At 49.0% G+C, this 18,633-nt stretch overlaps 1 protein-coding gene across 8 annotated transcripts in view; it reads right to left on the bottom strand.

The window, feature by feature from the left end:
- Positions 1-247: 247 nt before the first annotated feature.
- PHACTR4 (phosphatase and actin regulator 4) overlaps positions 248-18,633 on the bottom strand; it is a 68,340-nt gene continuing 49,954 nt past the window's right edge. For all 8 annotated transcript variants that reach the window (XM_075522534.1, XM_075522533.1, XM_075522537.1 and 5 more), the window contains 12 exons: positions 14,903-15,079; positions 14,379-14,459; positions 11,039-11,203; positions 10,551-10,904; positions 6,522-7,101; positions 5,586-5,809; positions 4,974-5,124; positions 4,279-4,334; positions 3,330-3,391; positions 2,336-2,473; positions 1,576-1,652; positions 248-964 (listed from right to left, as the gene is read on the bottom strand). In XM_075522534.1, the coding sequence (XP_075378649.1) occupies positions 949-964; positions 1,576-1,652; positions 2,336-2,473; positions 3,330-3,391; positions 4,279-4,334; positions 4,974-5,124; positions 5,586-5,809; positions 6,522-7,101; positions 10,551-10,904; positions 11,039-11,203; positions 14,379-14,459; positions 14,903-15,079 (2,081 nt within the window). In that variant the 3' untranslated portion in view covers positions 248-948. The remainder of the gene's footprint in view (positions 965-1,575; positions 1,653-2,335; positions 2,474-3,329; positions 3,392-4,278; positions 4,335-4,973; positions 5,125-5,585; positions 5,810-6,521; positions 7,102-10,550; positions 10,905-11,038; positions 11,204-14,378; positions 14,460-14,902; positions 15,080-18,633) is intronic.

Genomic DNA, 18,633 nt, shown 5'->3' with positions numbered 1-18,633 from the left:
TTAGCTGTAAAAATGAGAAAAAGGCAAGTTTCACCCCAATTTGGGAGAGTAAAAAACATCTGAGAGGAAGCCTCAATAAAAAGAATTGACTACTCTCACAGCTTCCCCAAATTAAAAAGTTTTTAAAAGGCAACAGTCATTTCCTGGTTCTGTAATTTGTTAAACAAGCCTAGGTATCTCGAGACAAGATCCGTTAACATCACAGCAAGTGTGAGAGAGTGGGGAGGGAATGTTTTATACATTTGTGGGTTTTGTTTTTTTCTTTTTCTTTTTCTTTTTTTTTTTTTTTACAAAAAGATGCAGCATATGTTAATATCTACACAATTCCCTTCCAGGACGACAAACCGTTGGTCAGTAGTGATTCAGGACATTAAGGACATGACAGAGACGCAAGCAAAACCAAAAAATTAGGAGTCACATGTCAGTTGTCTGCCAGGTCAGCATCTGCGCAGGGTTCTCTGTACACAGCTAATATACACACGTGCTTCCTAGCACATCCACTCTCCATTCCTCAGCTTTCCAACACTAGAGCTGCCTTTTGTTTTTCCCCCCCCTGTCCTTTCGGTAAGGAGGAGGAAACGAAGGAGTTGCACCCCCAAAAGGAGTACGTACAGCTGAGAACTGGGCCTGTCCGGGCTGAGAAAGGGAGCTGGGGAACGAACTGTTCATTCACATGTGCATGGTCTCCTGGCAGGGATGCTGGCGCCGGAGCAGAGGCGTATTGCTGAGCCGCGCGAGGTATAGTGTTCAGTTCCAGCCTGATGGCACTCGAGACGTGTTTGTTCCAGTGAAATGCTACATTCAGACAGGATTCCCCTTCCCTGGCCGAAAGCCCTTTTCTGGATATGTTTTGAAGGCAAATCTTGGAAGAGACGAGGTTCCACCCTCGCTGTATTGCCTAGGAGAGAGACTTCCAGTCCTCTCGGGTCTCTTGCTCCCTTCTTGGAATTATGGTCGATGGTACCTAAATGCCAAGTCAAAAATCTGTCATCCTTGGAACTCAGGTTAAAAGGTTACCGAGTCACTACAGATGGCCAAAAAGAGTAAACTGAATTATCTCTGAACTCGCAGCCCTCAGTGAAGTGGTTAACATCAAACAGTTTCACTTCTGCCTTAGAAAGCTCTTGTGCTCTGCAGACACTCCTCAGCCACACAGAGCAACTGTTGGGGGGGGTAAAGAATCTCTTGGGCCATGATCCACAGGTTACTTCATAGATAGCATCTGAGCTAACTACCAAGGTGTTTTGTGGCTGTGGCTTCTGCTGCATGTGTCTCTAGCCCCGGAAAAGCACACTCCAGCTGCAAGGTCACACTGGTTTCAGATATACCTCAAACCAGCCACTGGTCACTCTGAGTTTCCAGGACCAAAGCCCCAGTTTAAGGTAGAACAACCCACTTCATGTCTGCTACTCCTCCAGTCACCCACCACCACCAAGGCAGAAAGGGACTAAATCTCCAACTGCTGTACAAGTCATTTTTCTAAGGTTTTAATGTTTTTGCCTCTCAGCACTACCCCTGCAGCACAGCTCTCCCAACAAGACTGAAACTCTGAGCGAGTAACATGTTCTCACTCACCTCGTGAACTGCTTGCTGTCCTCATGGACTTCCATTTCACAGCTCTTAAACTCATTCAGCTCCTTCCGGATGGCAGCCTACACAAAGAGGGAGAGATCTTCTTTATCTCCTCCTAAGGCATACATACATCACCCTCTCTCCTATCTCAAGTGAGCTACAACGTGACAAGAAGGTGCAGTACCTCCAACACCCCTGCTCACCCTTCAGTGGCGAAGAGTTAAGAGCAGTTTTGATATGCAGAGCTGAGTCCCACAGCTCCTTTGGTAAAGGAAGGAGCTCAGACTGCAGCAGCCACCCCAGCTTTCGCAGCCCATTCACACTAGGCTGGGTTTAATCTGCCCCACCTCCTCCAACACTGAGGGCTGGGCAGTCCCCACAAGTGGCCAGGGAAGACAAGAACAGATTGCTTCCCTGTCAGCTTCTTGCCCAGGCCTGCCTCAACCTGCAAGGAACAGCACTCTGACCAACGCCCTGCACCTTGCATCCTCTTATATCACTCAGAAGCTGAGGCAGAGGCCACAGTGGCGTGCAGACCATGCCCACTTGGGCTCCACGTCACCGCAGAGGGGACAGCAAGCAGGGCTGGGTACAGCACACGTGGGTGAAGGGACACTGGTGGTGCTTGGTGGGGTGGCAGAGGGAAAGATGCAGAGGTGAAGCAAAAGGAACAGAGCAGATCATCTTCGCTCACGCTCTTTTGCATGGGACACCCGGACCTAGCTCTCCTCCCCACACCTGGGGCCACGGCACTCCCCGCTACCTTGTCAGCTGGTGTTAGCTTTGTCCACGGTTTATCCGCTCGCCGGTCGTAGTCTTGAGCATCTGTTACTTCCACGTATTCGTTAAACCTCAGGATCTTCCTGGCCTGCAGCTCTGCCACTGTAGGCCTTTGGCTAAGCTGCACACCAGCAACAAAGGAAGTTAGTTTGTGCCTTGTCCACAAAAGCAGTTCAGGACTAAGCAGCATCTCGAGCAAAACTAAAACCAGTTCCCTCATTGGGCCTGAACCACAGATACTACTAGGTCCTGCTCGCAGCCTGCAAGGGAACAGGCAAACCCTCTTACAGACAGTGTAATCTCATCTGGATCACGAGGCCAGGCTAGGGCAGAACCAAGGCCACATTGCCAAGGAGAAAGAAGACACTGAGGGGTTTGGGAACAGCCATTACAAGGGTGAGCCCTGCCTGACACCCCTAAGCCAAGCAAGCCCGTTCCCCGCTTCAGCATTGGCAACACTCACACTTCATACCCACAGGCCCAAAGGAACTTCCCAAGGAACCCAAAGAAGTTTCCCAAGGAAGTTTCTCCCAGCCACGAGTAACAACCACAAGCAACTCGGACGTAACAGCTAAAAGCAGCTGTTGCTCTGCTCAGCTTATCCCATGCTGCTGTTACTTTAGAAATGGATTTTGGGGAGCCTAGGGTGAAAATCGTGGCTGCTGACGTACTGTGTTAAACAGCCAGGCCAGCACCAGCAAACCTTTCAAGTGCCAGGTGCCAAATTTAGTTCTCATCTAGCTTGTTACACTTGATGCCAGCTCAGATCTATCACTGACAAACATGGCTGCAATGCCAACGGCTCACCGTTGGTGACAGTCCATGTTCCAAAGTCACTACAGTCAGAGGGCACTGGGGACACTTACACAATAGCCCCGTGACTTCACCCACAGCAAGGTACCTATGATACGCTCATAGCCACCACCATCCCCGACAGCTCTGCCAGATGGCGATCACAGCACGGAGGCCAGCAGTACCTTTCTGGTGAGCCTGCGTTTGATCTCTCGCTTCTCAGCTTGACGGTCAGCTTCATTTTTCGCTGCCAGGGGAAAAAATAAATTTTTCCTGTAAGCATCACAGGCTTTGAAAAGTGCTTTCTGGACTTGCACAAAGGAGAATATCGAGCTAGATCAGATTATCTACATCTCTGAAAGGCTCATTGTGGCGTGTCTGCACTCACTACAGGCAGAGAGCGCAGTCCAACTCCGTACCCTTACTCACCAAGCACCCCCCTGACTGACACTGGCAATACGGGCCTTTACACAGCACGAATGAGTCATTCTCTCCAGCCCTGTGTATGTTAAAGATTAATGGCCATATTGTCAAAATACATCCAAGTAACTTTGCAGATTCCTCCTCCCCAAAGCTATTATACTAATAGTTTAAAGAGAATAACAGCACAGATAAATATTTTAAATGGAAACTTCCTGAACTGACATTTCCCTTTCCTCAAGATGTTTATTTAAAACTTTTGCAGAGCAAGGCATGGCCAAGAGAAACACCACTGACTGAGCAAGGAACTGCTGCTTTTTGGATCATGCGATACAATGCTGTAACGTCTGGACCACAAATAAAAGTCCAGCCCAAACAAAAACACCTTTAACAGTCCTTGCTGTGTAACACCAGTCTTAACCAGTTCACCTACTTTTCCCTGAGGCGTCAGGCAGGGGCCAGGTAGCCTCTCTATAATACGATGCTTTGAACTGTATTGCTTGATACCACTGCTAAGGTCTGATTTTATCCAGCGCCGGTCTCTAACGGTAATGAAGTACTGGGAAAAATAAGTGTAACAGCTTTACTACAGCGATATAACCAAAGCACAGTCCTCCGTCACCACATTTCAAGCAGATTCCAGGTACACCTGGACTAAGATGTTAAAGGCAAATTTATTTTATTACTTAGGACCACTAGAGAAGCATTACTCACGTTGAAGTATGTTCCTCTGCTCCAGTTCTTCCGCTGTCGGTCTCTGACTCAGTCGCCTAAAGAAAAGGGTGACAAGTGCGTAACGTGTTATCTGGTTGTTCATCAGTAGGGGATGAAGAATACAACTGCTTGGTTTCAGCGCACTGGAAAGCCTCCTCCACACCCCTCATTCACCAGCGGAAATCACTGCTGCCCTGTTTTGCAGTCTCCGCCATCCAAACCTGTTCACCCACAGGCACAGGTTTGGAAAGCGCTACGGCCTCTCAAAAGCTCAGAGGCAACTTTCAGGGAACTCAAGGAGATAGCACAGAGCCTGGAGTATCAACAGCCCCAGCTTAATCCACCACCTAATGCATCAACACTCAGCCTGCGTCTGTCCACGTCTTTATACACCATCCATATTTTACGACAGTAATGTTTCTGTAGTCCTTGAGATTTTCCCCTCCCAGTCCAGTTAACACCTAGAAACAGGGGCCTGTCAGGGGATATCGCTCAACTCCAGGAGGAACTTCCAACTTTTATAACCGAGGGGGAAAAGCAACACTTAGCTTCCCAGCCCTGATCCAGCAGCAGTGCCCAACCACCCGTCATATTCCAGCGCAGGCTGCTTAGACAAGGCAACAGCTTTGTCCAATCCCACCCCTCACACGCTGTGCCAACGGCTCAAACGTAACACCCTCCTCTATTCTTCATACCTGATCAGCGTCGTCCCAATCTGGTGCCGAATTTCATTCCACTCCTCCTTGCTCTTCCGAGGGAAGACAACCTTCTCCTCCTGCAGCGTGGTTGTGTTCCCCAGCTTTATAGCTAGCGTGTCTTTCCTCTTCACTTTGTTAGCCAGCGTGCCTGTGGGGAGGAAGAGCAACGGGATGCGACTGAAGACTGCAGTGCCTGAGCACAGCGATATGAGCCACGTGCCCCTGGCAGTTGTGCTCTCCCCTGGAGCTTGCTTTCCAAGCTCTGCACTACAGCTCCAGAGCTAGCCAGAGCTAGTCACTACAGCAACAGCCAGCATTTCTGCGTGATGCCCACATGCTCACCTAATGCTATCCCACCTGAAGGGGTGGGACAGCACAAGCTGTTGCCGGAGCCATCTGCAACTAGAGGGGGTGCATCTCAGCAGATGAGCATACAGGTTTGGCTGTAGAGCCTTTGAAAAAGTGAGGAAGAGGACATGTGGTACATCGTGAAACCAAGAACCAGCTGCTTTGAAGCACTGTGCGAACTAGCTCTTTGATCCAGACCTCAATACAGCCAGGCAGGAGTTCAGCAGAGAAAAAAAGCCAGCTGCAATGTCAAAGCCTTACTGTTCTGGCTTTCATCTTCTTCCTCATCCTCGTCATCTTTGTACAGGATGGGCCCTTCCGAGTCAGAGTCGCTCATCCCTTCATCTCCTTCCTGCTCCTCTGGCAGGACCTGGGGTACCAGTTTTGGGATGACCGTGACAGATGGCACATCTCCAATATACACACGAGGGCCCGAATTCTGCTCCTCTTCCTGGTCATCTTCTTCCTCTTCCTCATCATCTGGACTAACGAGAAGCACGCTATTACATCTCTTAACACATGCCACAGGGGCTGGGGAGTACCCCTGAGATCAACACCTTGTTAGCTCTCCTCAGCCCGTAGACGGCAGGTCTGTGGGTAGCCCAGGAACCAGAGACGCAAGAGCTGCCCCACGATCCTGTGCCGTTCCCTCTCTCCAAAGCACAGGGAGCTCTGGCAGAGGAAATGCCAGAGGCAGGTTCTTTGCAGAACCAAACAGCCCTCTCACCCCCCTACTTTGGGACTTGCAGGTTTCAACTCTGTTATAATACAAGACAGTCCTTTTCCCACTTCTGTTTTGCAAAATGAAATGCTAAGGAAGGCCACAAATGGATGAAATCCAGGACCTTGTTTTGTCTTGGTGCAATTAAAGACAGGCCAGGCCTCGATTCCTGGCATCAGCCTGTGTTTGTAGTCTGGAACCCATTTCCCTTTGTGAGCAATAAAATCCCAGAACCAGGGTTAATTTCACAGGAAAGATGCACTGGCCCCCTAAGAGGCTGAAGCACAGATTCAGCCAACAGGCAAAATGGTTTCTAGGCTGTTGCAAAAAAACAGCAAAGAAACCAGCCCTGCCCACAGCCCTCTTCACCATCACAGCCTCGCAGCAGCAGGGAGTACGACACCGACACGTCAGAGCCCGGTGTGACCCACACCACTGCTAGGTGTTTACTGCACACGTGTACAGGAGGTACTCACACTTTCAGCATCTCAATGGTGACAGGCAGGGACCTCGTCCTGCCCAGGGTGCCATTGTCTTCTCCGAAGCCATCGTTCTCAAAGAGCAGCGAGTGAGCCCTGTGTGACCCCTCGGCAGGCGGGGTGACAGGCAGAGGACTGGCCAGAGCCTGCTGGATACGGATGTGCAATGGGATTTGGGGCAGGCGAGGCAACACGTGAGGTTCACCAAACCCTTGCTCTGCCGTCCTCTTCGACGCTTCCAAGGACCTGAAGTCTTCAGGAGGAGCCGGAGTCTCTTTGGGAAGGTCCAAGGAGTGCGGAGGGTCCAAGGCAGGGGTGGAGGCAGGCAAGGGCATGCGCGGAGGTTCAGGGGGTATGTGCGTGGGCAGCGGCGGCGAAGGCGAGGGTGGCGGATAAGCAGAGGTCACGTGCATCGACATCAGTGCAGGGCGGTTAGCTGTCACTGTCCTGTCGTTTGGGGGCTTGGAAGCGATAGCTGCCTCTGATGTGTTGTTAGGCAGGAGGCCTCTCTTCGGTGGGAGAGGAGGGGAAGGCTTGGACAAGCCTGTACCACTGTTCATTGCTTGAGAAAGTTCAGCTGAAAATGAAAACCACAAAAGCCACTATAGTTAACAATGCATTTTCCAGATATCCTTCACCAGTGTGGGATAAGCATGGCAAAGCACTCAGAGCCTCGGACCAAGCAATCTCTGCTGCTTTTCTGCTAGAACATGGCGCCAGAAATAACCAGGTTGCAAGCCTCTAGTTTGTCCTTCCTGCAGCAAAGGTAAGACCTGGGAGAGCAGCCAGAAACAAGCAGGCTGGGAAAGGTCTGTGCATCCTGCTGCTTTGGAGAGAAACAGCACCAGCCCTCAAGTGACAGCAGATGGAGCTCACCCAGATCAGCACACTGCCTCAGCCAAGGAATGCAGGTATGTAGGGCACTTTACAGCTATATTTACAGCATCAGTTTGCAAAGGAATCTGAGACGTCCAGGACACCCCAGACTCCAGTTGTGTTAATGGCTCCCTTGAACATTAAAAAACTTTTTGGGAAGTCTCACTCAAAGGCAAAAGTCAGAACTGCAAGCGGCAATACGCTCCCCCCATTTCCCTTCATCTGCCAGACCCAGCCCAAGAAAACCTTGCTGCCAGCAGCTCCTGCCTGTTTGAGGATGAGGTTCTGCTCTACTCCCTCTGCACTCTGTTCCTTAAGCCCCATATAAACTTCTCTGCAACTACAAAATAACTAGCAAAACTTCCAAAAATACTTAAGAGCCTTGATTCTACATGGAGTTTATCTGCTGTGTGACGGAGGAGAGAGGGAGAAATGGAGACCGTGTCGTATCACGGAAAATGCCTGCAGCAGGCAATCTCAGGTTCCTCAAACACCCCTTGGCTCCTAGGGAAGAAGCTGCACCAGCGAAGACTGCTCTTGCTTTAGGAGTTTGTAGCCTTTAACATCCATGTATCAATAGCTCCTTGGGCTTGGAAAGGTTTTGCCCACCTCCTTGAAGAAGATCAGATTTACTGGACATTTCACCTGGAGCAGAGGATGGTCACACAGCCTTGGCCCCAGCACGGAGCTGGGAGGAATCCACAGTACCAGACACCACGAGAGGGTGCTGCAAGCGGGGAGTGTTTCACCGAGATAAGGCTGCATAACTGGAGAGAGGTGGGCACATTTTTGGGATGTTTAGCATTTTCAGACTTTCCCCTTGTAGATTAAGGGCCGGATTGTGCAAAACACCGAGTGCCCTCAGCTCCCATCAACTTCAGCCCAGAGGGATTGCAGTATCTCCTCAGCAGTGCTCGAAGCCTGGCAGGACCAGGCTCGAGTCACCTTTGGGCAATCCTAGACAGATTTTGAAAGGGACCAAGTAGCTGGCAGAAGGGAGAGGAGACAGAAGAGGGCTGGACGCTACTCAAGCATCCTCACTAGCCAGCCCGTCTGCCTTCAGTGCGATAAACCCAGCGCAACGACCGGCACCACCTCTTGTGACGTGCCACCGCAGCCAGATCTGGTGCTCTAGCACGGGCTTCGGTAACTGTGGCTCCCGAAACCTGTCAGTGGCACCAAGCACCAGGGCTGCCACCAAGCTCCCGGCCAGCAGGACAGCACTGTTTGCCCTGCTTGCTTTTTCAAGCTGATGCTGATTAAATTCCCACTCCCTAAAAGCAAGTGTTTCCTGAGCCTTATTTTCAGCTACTGCAGACACACCAGAACTGCTCATAAAATGAACATAAGGGAACATCTTCATGAGGGAACAAAGGGCCAATCTGCACATTAACAGTCCTCCCCTGCCTTAGGTTATAATAGCAGCACAAAAGCACGCACATGCCCGAGTCAGAGCATGCATCAAAGACCTGTGGAGAGCTCATGAAGCCAATTCCACTCTGCTGCTGTTTATCCACAGCAGCAAAAGAAGGCTCGCACAGCAATGACCGCAGGCATGCCGCAGTTACAGCTCCATCGTGCTGGATGCATGGCCCTGCAGAGAGCTGCAAAGCCTCTCTCTGCATCCGCATTCTCATCCAGGAGACAAAAGAGGGGCTGGCTGCTCTCCTCTCCTCCACACCCCTGCAGCCGCAGGTGCACCGAGCCCAGCCCTGTATTGTTGGGGAGAGAGGCAGGCTGGGTCTGAACAGATGTTTGATAGACTGCTGCTGTCTCCAGCCACATTTTTTTGTTCCACAAGTACCTCCTGCAATTAGCGCTGGGGCATTTCGAATACCATCTGTGATGTGTGCAAGCAGCTTAAAGAAAACAAGAAAGTATTTCATCGAGTGCTCAGGCATGGTCAGACTAATCAAGCTGGTCTGGCATACAGGAGTGTTTAATACCATATCAAGGTCACTTGCAAAACCTGCTAGAGCAAGGAGAAGCCCCAAGCAGAACAGAGACGCAGTTTGTACTGAAAGCAGTGGCCCAGGCTCCTTCAGATGGTAACTTGCACATAATCTAAACTTCTGCCACTGCCTCCCAAACCACACCTGGGTAACGCCTCCAGTTTCTGTGATAACAGTGCAGACCTGTCTGATTGATCTTCCCGGGAACCTCCCTCCTGATCAGTACTAGCCTCTGCTAATCCAATCCAAAGATTAGCAGGTGGTCTGTGAAATATGAACAGGCCATCGACGGGATGGAAGTTGTCTCATTTATTCCAGCAATGTTGCATCTTTAAGACCTCTATAAATTCCTAAAGAGAGCAGGGACTCATTCAGCTTTAAGAAACTCTCCCCAGATCTTCTGCTTAGAAAAGTTACAGAGATAAAGACATTTAATTATTTAAGTGGGAAGATTCAGCTCAAATTACAGTTGAGCTGATTTATCCATGGGACAAAGCTTAAGGACAAGACTAACATGGCAATACCCTAGCCGCAGACCTTAGAGAAGGTGCCTGGGTATAACCAAGGAAGTCTGAATTATCCCTGCTAGCTCCTGGCCTCTCTGCACTAAGTGGAAACCAAATGGCCCAGCAGTGACAGCCGTAACAGACATCGTTGGGTGTGACGTGGATTTTTTGGTGGCGGTTTTTGTTTGTTTGTTTTTGCAAAGACCAGCTGAAAGCATCAATCCTCACTGACCACAGTCTCACAACACAAAAATCTCATACACCATCCACCAATCCCAGCTGTCCACAGCTGAATCCCAGCCCTCAGTGAAGCATCAACACCCAAAGACACTGTCTTACAGTTGACAGAGAAATGCCTTCCCCTCTCCTTGCACCACCCCCATTCCTGCCAAAAGCAGGCAGGGATTCCCTCCTGCAGGTAGCTGTCGGAAACACGCATGTCTGACGGACTGGATGGCTCATGGCAGAAGACTGCAGCAATTACATTGTTCTCAGCACACGCGTGCCCCGGCTAAACACTGGCAGATCTTCTGAGTCCCAAGCGGGCCGTATTCAGGAAAGATGGTCAGACATTCACGATACAACATTTGCTACATCATACTAAAAATCTTCCCTTACAAAGGGAAGAGACTGTCAGAGCAAGGACTCCAGAACATCCCAGGGTACAAAAATCAGCTTACGGAGTCACTTACCTATTACTGAGTTGCTATTTCTGTTGACAGGTTTGGGAGGAGGGACGGGAGGCTGTTTGGCAGGAGCTGTGCTGGTTGTACTCGTGGGAGCAGTAGTGTTGGCACTGGCAGGGGGCAGAGTCCTGGGGGCTGGGGAAGGGGCAGCTGTGGAATTGACTGTCTTTGCCACAACAGGGGCTGTGGTGGAGGGTGCAGTTTTTGCAGTGCTGCTGGCAGGTGTCGGATCCTTCGCCTGCCCTTCATTTGCCTCCTGGGAAGTGGAGGGAGGTCTTTTTGGAGGAAGCAGAGGCTGTCTGGCAACATACAGCTCCTGAGGCGGTTCCAGTTCAGGCCCAGAGTGGCTGCTGGATGAGCCTGCAAAGTGAGACAGCTTGGTTTAAGAGACTGGAGGGTGGGCCCAGAGCAGGGTGGGAAGAATCAGATGAGAATTCAAAACTGGTCCTGGGAGAATCTGAAGCAACCGATTTTGTACACATCTGGTTTCTTACCCTGCCTTTTCTTTGGTTCCTCAGCTGGAACAGGCTTCCTAAGGCTGGATGGTTTTGTGGCCTCTTCCTCCTGGCTGGCCAGGTTACAAACCCCAGGACCACCGATTGGGACTGTGTGGCCATTCTTCAGAGCAGGTGGGTTCAGCTTCTCTAGTTCTTCACCATCTGTAAGGGGATGGGAGGGGAGAGAAGCAAACAGAAAACACTCAGAAAGCACAAGACGGAGGAGACACGGCTGAGCTGACTGAACTGCCATCGATCTGTACCAACTTCTCTCTGACTTCTGAAACAGCTGGTCTTCAGTCTACCTTCTGCAGAGGAGAGCACAGCAACACCAACTAGCTGAAGCTGAGAGCCCTTGATTTCGTTATCAACAAGCAAAACAGTACAACACTGTATGCCATCAAGTGCTTTTCTTCTTCAGCAGCCTCTTAATCTACCACCTTGTTTAGAAAGAATGCTACTGCATTTAAGACTAGTATGCCCAATGCTGTGCCACAGCCCAAGGGAGTTGCAATCGCAGTTAAAAACCTCCAGCAGCTTCTGTATCTACCCGCCATTACAGAGCGTTCACAAGTCCTATGCTGCAATACTAAATCCAACACTAGCCAAGTAATCTACTGGACATGCAATAATAGATTTTGATAAAGTCTTAAAATTAGTTGAAGCACCTCTCTTTTCCTTCTGCTTCTACCCTGAATTTGGCACAGAAATCACAGCTCTACTCAAAACATCTCACAGCAAGGGCTATTTCCTCACTTTTTTACCTTTGCTTTCATCAGATGTAATGATACACCCCCAGAATCTGATGTAGTTCATCTTGACTATTTCTGCTTTTACAGATGGAGTTTCCCACATGTTTGAAGCAAGACCGCTTTTGGAGAAAAACCCCATCCTCTCTTCAGCCCATGCTTCTGAGAGCACTTAAAGCCCTAGTCACAACGGGGAAATACTCAACCATTCTCTGCCTCTCTAATTGCCCCGACAGGACAAACTCTTCATAATATTATTCCCAAAATCAGACTTAGCATCCACTCTAATGGGGCACGGCCCATTTTGACTGCTTTCCAACTCAAGAAAACTTGAATAGACACATCACCAATTTGATTAAAAAATCCTTGGCGTTTTCAGGCTACCATCTCTCAAGCAACTGCAGTGTATGGCATCATGGCCCCCCAGGTGTCAGACCCCAGCATGCTCTGTTGCTCTGATTTTTGATGATGTATTCCACTGCCCTCTTCACCTCTCCTCTCTCCCCCCCAAGGTATTACCTCCCCTTCCCTAACCCTAGTGTTATTCAGAAGCTGAAAGCAAAGATGCCAAGAAGCCAAAAGCTCCCCAGGCTCTCTTTTCTGCAAAAAATAGCCTTGAGGCTATTAAAAAATAGCCCTCCTGAGAGGAGATGGAAGATGGCTCTGCCTCACTTGCTTAGCTGCCCTTCCCTGAAATGCCGGAAGTACAGACAGCAACAAGAGGGATTTTCCTCCCCAGCCAGGGCTGAAACTCAAGACATGAGCTGGAGCTTTTTATAGCAGCAACTGCCTCTGGCTAGCTGAAGTTTCCAGCAAGGGAGACAGGAACGGTACGATCTAGCTTCCCATTCAAACCTTACATGCCCTTCTCTGGCGGGGAGCTGCAGCACGTGCAGAACACTCCTGACGGCCTTCTCACACTGCCTTACTCTCGACTTCAGTTCCAGTGACCTCCTTCAAGGTCAAGACAGTCCAACACTATCTGCTTTCCTTACTGGGAGCCCAGCACAACCTGCTGACCACCAGCCCAGAGAGCAGCAGGGCCTCCTCTCCCAGCTGCAACAGCTTCAAAAGCAGCTTCACTATACCTCTTCCCTACCTCCTCGCTCACTCATCTCAAAGGGTTTCCAGCATTTTTTCCCCCCCTAAGAACTTGCCTAAGAAAATTAACTGACCTTGTAAGAGCGGGTGTTAAAATTGCAAGCAAATACAATAACCTACCTCTGCTGTCTTATGACTGCCCAAGTGTCTTAAACTCACAGAAAGGATTAAGATAATGTGCTTTCTAATCTAACCCTCCTGACAATACTGACTGCTCCCTCATACCTTGGGTTTGCACTTTGTCCAGATCATAGCCATCTTCTGTTTCTTAAGCCAGATCAGATGACTCAAAGCAGAAGATAATTCCAACTCTGCCACGCTTCTGTTACACCCTTACAGTTTGGAAGATCTCTCCTCTGTCATCCCTAGTTGGAAGTTTGTTACCCAAGCCTTTGACCTCTCTTCCACAGTCTCATCCTGTGACCTCGTACACTTTTGTACCCCAGTGAACTCTTCCTCCAGCCCAGCATTTACACCCTCGGGTAGTTGTAGATGGCTTTCATTACAGTGTAGCTGCAAACAACCACATTAAGACTTTTCCTCTCAGTTTTGCTTTCAGTGGTTTGGTCTGAAAACCACTTTTTCAACTCCACTTCTCCACTTTGCATCTTTCTTAGAAGAACCCTGAAATTTGCATTAGGTTAAGGCTGCCTCTGCAGTACGCCTTTTGAGGTACATTGCTTTAAGCCAAAGACCACCCTGCCACCCAGACAGGTGGGCTGCTCTCCCACCACATGTTCCTGCCCCCTCCCTGGTACCCACGTCACCCAACATGCAGCCAGGTGACTAGATGGTGAACTGATCTGCCTGAAAAGTTATTTTAGCAGGATGGCCCCAACTCAGAGACATCAGGGATGACAGAAAAGGGGATAAGACTTCTTTGACAGCAGAGCAAGCTTCAATAAGCTTAGCCATGACTAACTACGACACCATACCATGAAGCATCTCGTCTATAACGCTTTGAGGAAATGCCCCTACCAGGCAGCTCAAAAGTCATCAGTTGGTTTCTTTTTCCAAGCCTAGGGCCTTCGAACCTGAGCTCCGAGGTCAGCCGCTCTCCCGCTGTGGTTAGAGTGCAGTCTGGAGCGTGATCAGAACAAGCCGGAGATGGTGAGCGCAAGTGTGATGGAGAAGCTTAGCAGGACAAGACAAGGCAGCTGGAGCGGGACACGTACAAGAGGGATAGGATAGGAAGTGACACACAGAACACCCCTTCCCTCCCCGCTGGCAGCAGACAGGAAGATGTCCAAGACAGGCATTGCGCTTTCTTAGCAACATCTTCCTAACTGAACTGGCTGCCTTCCTTGCCAGGTGCAAAAGTCAGATGAGAGAGCATATTGAAAAGGGCAAGACAGACAGGAATCACGTTAGCAAAGAGCCCTTAAATTCGTCTCCCAAAAAAGAACGGCTGCAAGGGTGAGGTTTTGCCAGAGGAAGATCAGCTATACAGAACACAGACAGGAGGACAAGTTCATTTGCAGACTCACCCTGCTCAGGGTCTTCCAACAGAACCCCTCTTTTTACCAGCTCCTCTCTTGGCTTTCGCATAGAAATCTTTCGTTCTAAAACTGATATTAAATTGAAAAAAAGCACTCAGAAAACAGGGCAAGCTAGAAGTTCAAGAAGATACTTTTTAAAATGGATCCTCCAGAGGAAATAAAAGGGCTTCAAATTTCACTGTTTTTGCATGGATTCAAAGGAGGGAGGAGGGACTGCACGTCCAGGCCTGCACTTCACACTAGATTGGTGATCGTGGAGCAAACCCTCCCTCCCCACAGCTGCTTGGGGAGGTTCTTTGCAAGAAAGGAATTTGTTTGTCTGAAACTACTGCTCCATGGCAAGGTGTTTCTGGACAGATTGCAGGTGCCAGCCCATCACCAAAGTCACATTTTGGTTCTTACACGTGTCAGCACTCAGGCTTGTGACAGCAAGCCCTTCTCACTAGCCAGATGGCTAATGGCAGGTCTCCTGAGCGAAGGAAGGGACTCCCACCCAGCCCTGATTACTCTACCTTCTGAAGTCTCCTTAAATTTGTCACTGCTTTTCTTTTTCCTCCACTTCCAGGGTTTGAAGATCTTGCCAAAGCCTGAAAACTTGCTTTTCCTCTTTGTAGGAGGTGTGGTGTCACCCGATTCCAAAACATCTACCCCCATGCCGGCATCAGTTGGGAGGTGATCCACCTCTTCGGCTGCACAGGAAAGAATAAAGAAGTTACCTTTGTGTTGCAGGTAACAGCTGCCTTCTCCCACCAGCCTGCCCCTTGCACACGGTGGCAGACATTCATGCAAAGGAGGTAGCGAGACTCCATGCCTTCACGTAACCCGTCAGCATTTCACATTAGCTTGGGGAGACAAGAGTGGGGTTTCCAATGTTAACAGTGCAAAGGGTAACCGATAAGAGGCTTTCTAATGAAACAAGGATTAGTTTAAATTTGCAGCGTCACAGCTTCGCCCAAGGAACACAAATCACTTTGCTGCAGTTTCTCATCTTCAGTTGGAAGCAACTGGTGCTAGACACAAGTAATTACATGAACACAAATATCTTCCAGACTGCAGAGCCGACTATCATGACTGTCTACACGCACTGAAATTACCAGACCCATTACAACAGCTGTATGTGCTAGAATTTAGCCTCTCTGATTTTTCCCTCTATAAATAAGGCCAGCAATGCTGGCCAAGAGCAACAACTACACAGGAAAGCAACACAATACAGGCCTGCGCTCCACCTACTGTACTCGAAGTCTCTGGAGAACAACACAAGAAGGACATGGAGGTGGGAAAGGACACGCAAAAAAACCCAACTTGCTGCAACAAAAAAGCTCATAAAGAAACAACTTGCGAAGCAGCACCAGAGCACAAAACGCGAAGCAGTGACTGTCAATTCTGGCTTGCCTAGCGTTGCTGTTTTCTGGGTATTTGATGAAACATAAGGGAACACTTACAATCAGCAGAATCTAGCAATGCCTGCAAAAAAATAAAAATCAGAGTGCATACAACCTAAGTGAAGCCAGCTGGTGGCCTGCTCTATGGTCTTAATTTACAGACCGAGAATCCCTTGGCTTCAGCACTGCAAAAGACAGGAGCTGTGTCGCAGAACTCCATGAAAACACGCAACATCGAGAACGGAGCCTCGAGACTTCCTACAGTCCTATGATGCAGTCCTGCCAAACACCGCATACCGCAGGCTGAGGTGCCGTGTTACAAATTGCACTTGCGCGTCTTATTTTTGAGCCTCTAAGTCAAACGTTCTGGAGTTTGCAAGCCTTCTGGGATCACAAAAGACCTTTTAGTCAACTTCAGACAAGCCTGTATGACGTGCCTGCAGAAAAGACAATACCCCATAGGCCACACAGAAAGTTCAGCCAAGAATCCCATCTCCTGAGGCTAACAGATTGGGAAAGGAATTTTAGGGGAAAGCTATTTTGCACATAGGACAAAGAGCTAATAATGTATCTGCTATATCCTGCAAATATCCACCAAGGATACAGCCCCAGATGTGAAAAAGCAGATTCCTGTCAACATGGAGTAAAAAAAAAAAAACCAAAGAGGAAAAAATGAGTTGTTTGATGGAGCTCTACCTGCAAACCCTGTAGTGCTTCCTAGCATGAGCTTTCAGACCCCAGGAAGCATCAAGCCCGGGGAGCCCCAGCCACGGGCCGGCTGGGCTGGGGACAGGCTATCACCGTGCAACACTGCAGGACAGACCCACCCCAACTTTTCAGTCTGAGCACAAATGAAATGGAAGATCACTGAGTAATCGGGAAGAGAAGAGCAACAGAGACCATGCAAGCAGCACAAGGGAAACCAGAGAGTATTTCAGTAGGAGGATCTAGATCACATGCAAGGAGTGCGGTCTTTAACCAAATGATGGAGGAAGAGGAAAACCTGCCCAGGACTCCAGTTTACCGAGAGGCTGGAGTTGCAAGAAAGTGTCACTGTGCTAACCAGTAGGAAAAAAAGGGTCTTCAAAGCTCACTGTGGTCATTTCGGACTTCACCCAAAATGCATGACCCTTCCAGCTCTGTACAGGTTTCTCTCCTCTCACTTGCAGGACTCCAGATTTCACACAGTGGTGGTTGATGGGTTTTTCTGTTTGGTTGTTGTTTGTATGTTTTTCTTTTTTTTTTTTTTTTAAATCAGCCCCCCTAACAGAAAGCTCACTCAGAACCAGTGAAAAGCCGATGCCAGCCAACGTTTATCTGAAAAAGCAAGATCAATTCAGCATCTGAGCCGCTTCTTAAAAAAAAATCTGGCTTCATAACAGGAGAGAAATTGGGTGGAAAGTAACATACAAGATGTCAGCACCGATCTGTGATTTTCTGTGGCTCTATTCTGTGATTTTCTGCTGGGAGGGAGGGAGGGAGGGAGGGAGGAAGTGGGGACAAAAAAAATGGCATTTCAAGCTCCCAGAAACCCAAGAGGAATTGTCTGGATGTTTAGAGGCACTTTCTTCAGAGACTAGAACATTAGCCCTGGAGTTGTACATGTAATTTTAAAAAGCAGTATTCACTTTGTTCAATAGAGCGTTCCCAAAGTTTACCAGGCAGGCAAGACCGCTTGCCAGGCACAAGCTGTGGACTGAATTTGGATCCCAAGTGCCAATGCAAAGGCATTTCCCTCACCTTTCCAAGGAGCAGTAACAGCGCTGAGGGCAGTTGTACCAAGCTCACTTCATATATATCCCTTCCCTGAACTGCTCTTAGGAATGTGACTTATGTGCTGTCTGCCACCCAAGGTGTCAGAGTGCTGCACTAAGCAAAATAAGTTATTAAAAGAAAACTCAACCATCAGGTCCACGGATTAATGAACGGAAACCTCAGCAAGCTGTGATGTCTCCATTTCCAATTAGAGGGAGAACGACAAGCATTCCCTCCGCCACAGTCACCTCTGAGCAGCTAGGGAGGAACAGTGGACATGAAAGGATGAGCCGAAACTGCAGGAGACACATGATATCTCCAAAGCAGGAGCAGCTAAAAGCAGGGAGGGTGGGGGAGAGCCCACATGCGAGTTTTACTCCAGGCGGAAGAACCTCTTTCAGCAGCTTCTGCAGTCCAGGGTCTGGCTGTCAAATCAAATACCATCTCAGGGTGGAGTTTCACACCAGATGCCTGACTGCCATTAATTGCAATCATGCAGGTTAATACAAAAGCTAGGTTTCACAATGACATTCAGCATGGATATTGAATAACTCAGTTCTTGCTTCGCTGCCATGCTACTCCATCAGCCATGCTATCAACTGCTTGTAGGCTTGTGCCGTGCATCCGGTCTTATCCAACATGAAAACACTCAGTTTTGCTGCTTTATAATTACTTCCATGTCTAAAAACAGCGACACAAGAGGGGGAGACAGGCATACCATGTACCCCTTCATAGCGTAAAACCACAGTCCAAATCATTTTCACCATCCCTTTTGCTCTGTGTAGAATAAAACTTGATACACGTTACTAAACAGTGTGAACATCCTGAGCCCGCTGCAGCCCACTGGGTAATACTGATGCCATGAAAGCCGTTCCCTCCCCAGTACAAAATGGGATTCATTCTGTCCAGTTCTGCAGCACAGGCTGCTCACAGGAGAGCTTGTAATGCCCTTCCACAGCACTCTTCCTTTTACCATCCCTAATTACCACACGGACATAGACATTTAAAAGTCTGTTGTGATGCAATTATGAATTACATTTACTGCTAATTAGCGGGTGGATCAGCAGCTGTAGGTGTGCTTTACTGATCTGTATTTTAAATAACCT

The sequence above is a fragment of the Mycteria americana genome, chromosome 21 (genome assembly GCF_035582795.1).
Source record: "Mycteria americana isolate JAX WOST 10 ecotype Jacksonville Zoo and Gardens chromosome 21, USCA_MyAme_1.0, whole genome shotgun sequence".
In the NCBI taxonomy this organism is placed as follows: Eukaryota; Metazoa; Chordata; class Aves; order Ciconiiformes; family Ciconiidae; genus Mycteria; species Mycteria americana.
Note: the sequence above shows the minus strand (reverse complement) of the source record. Positions and strands in the feature narration are given on the sequence as shown.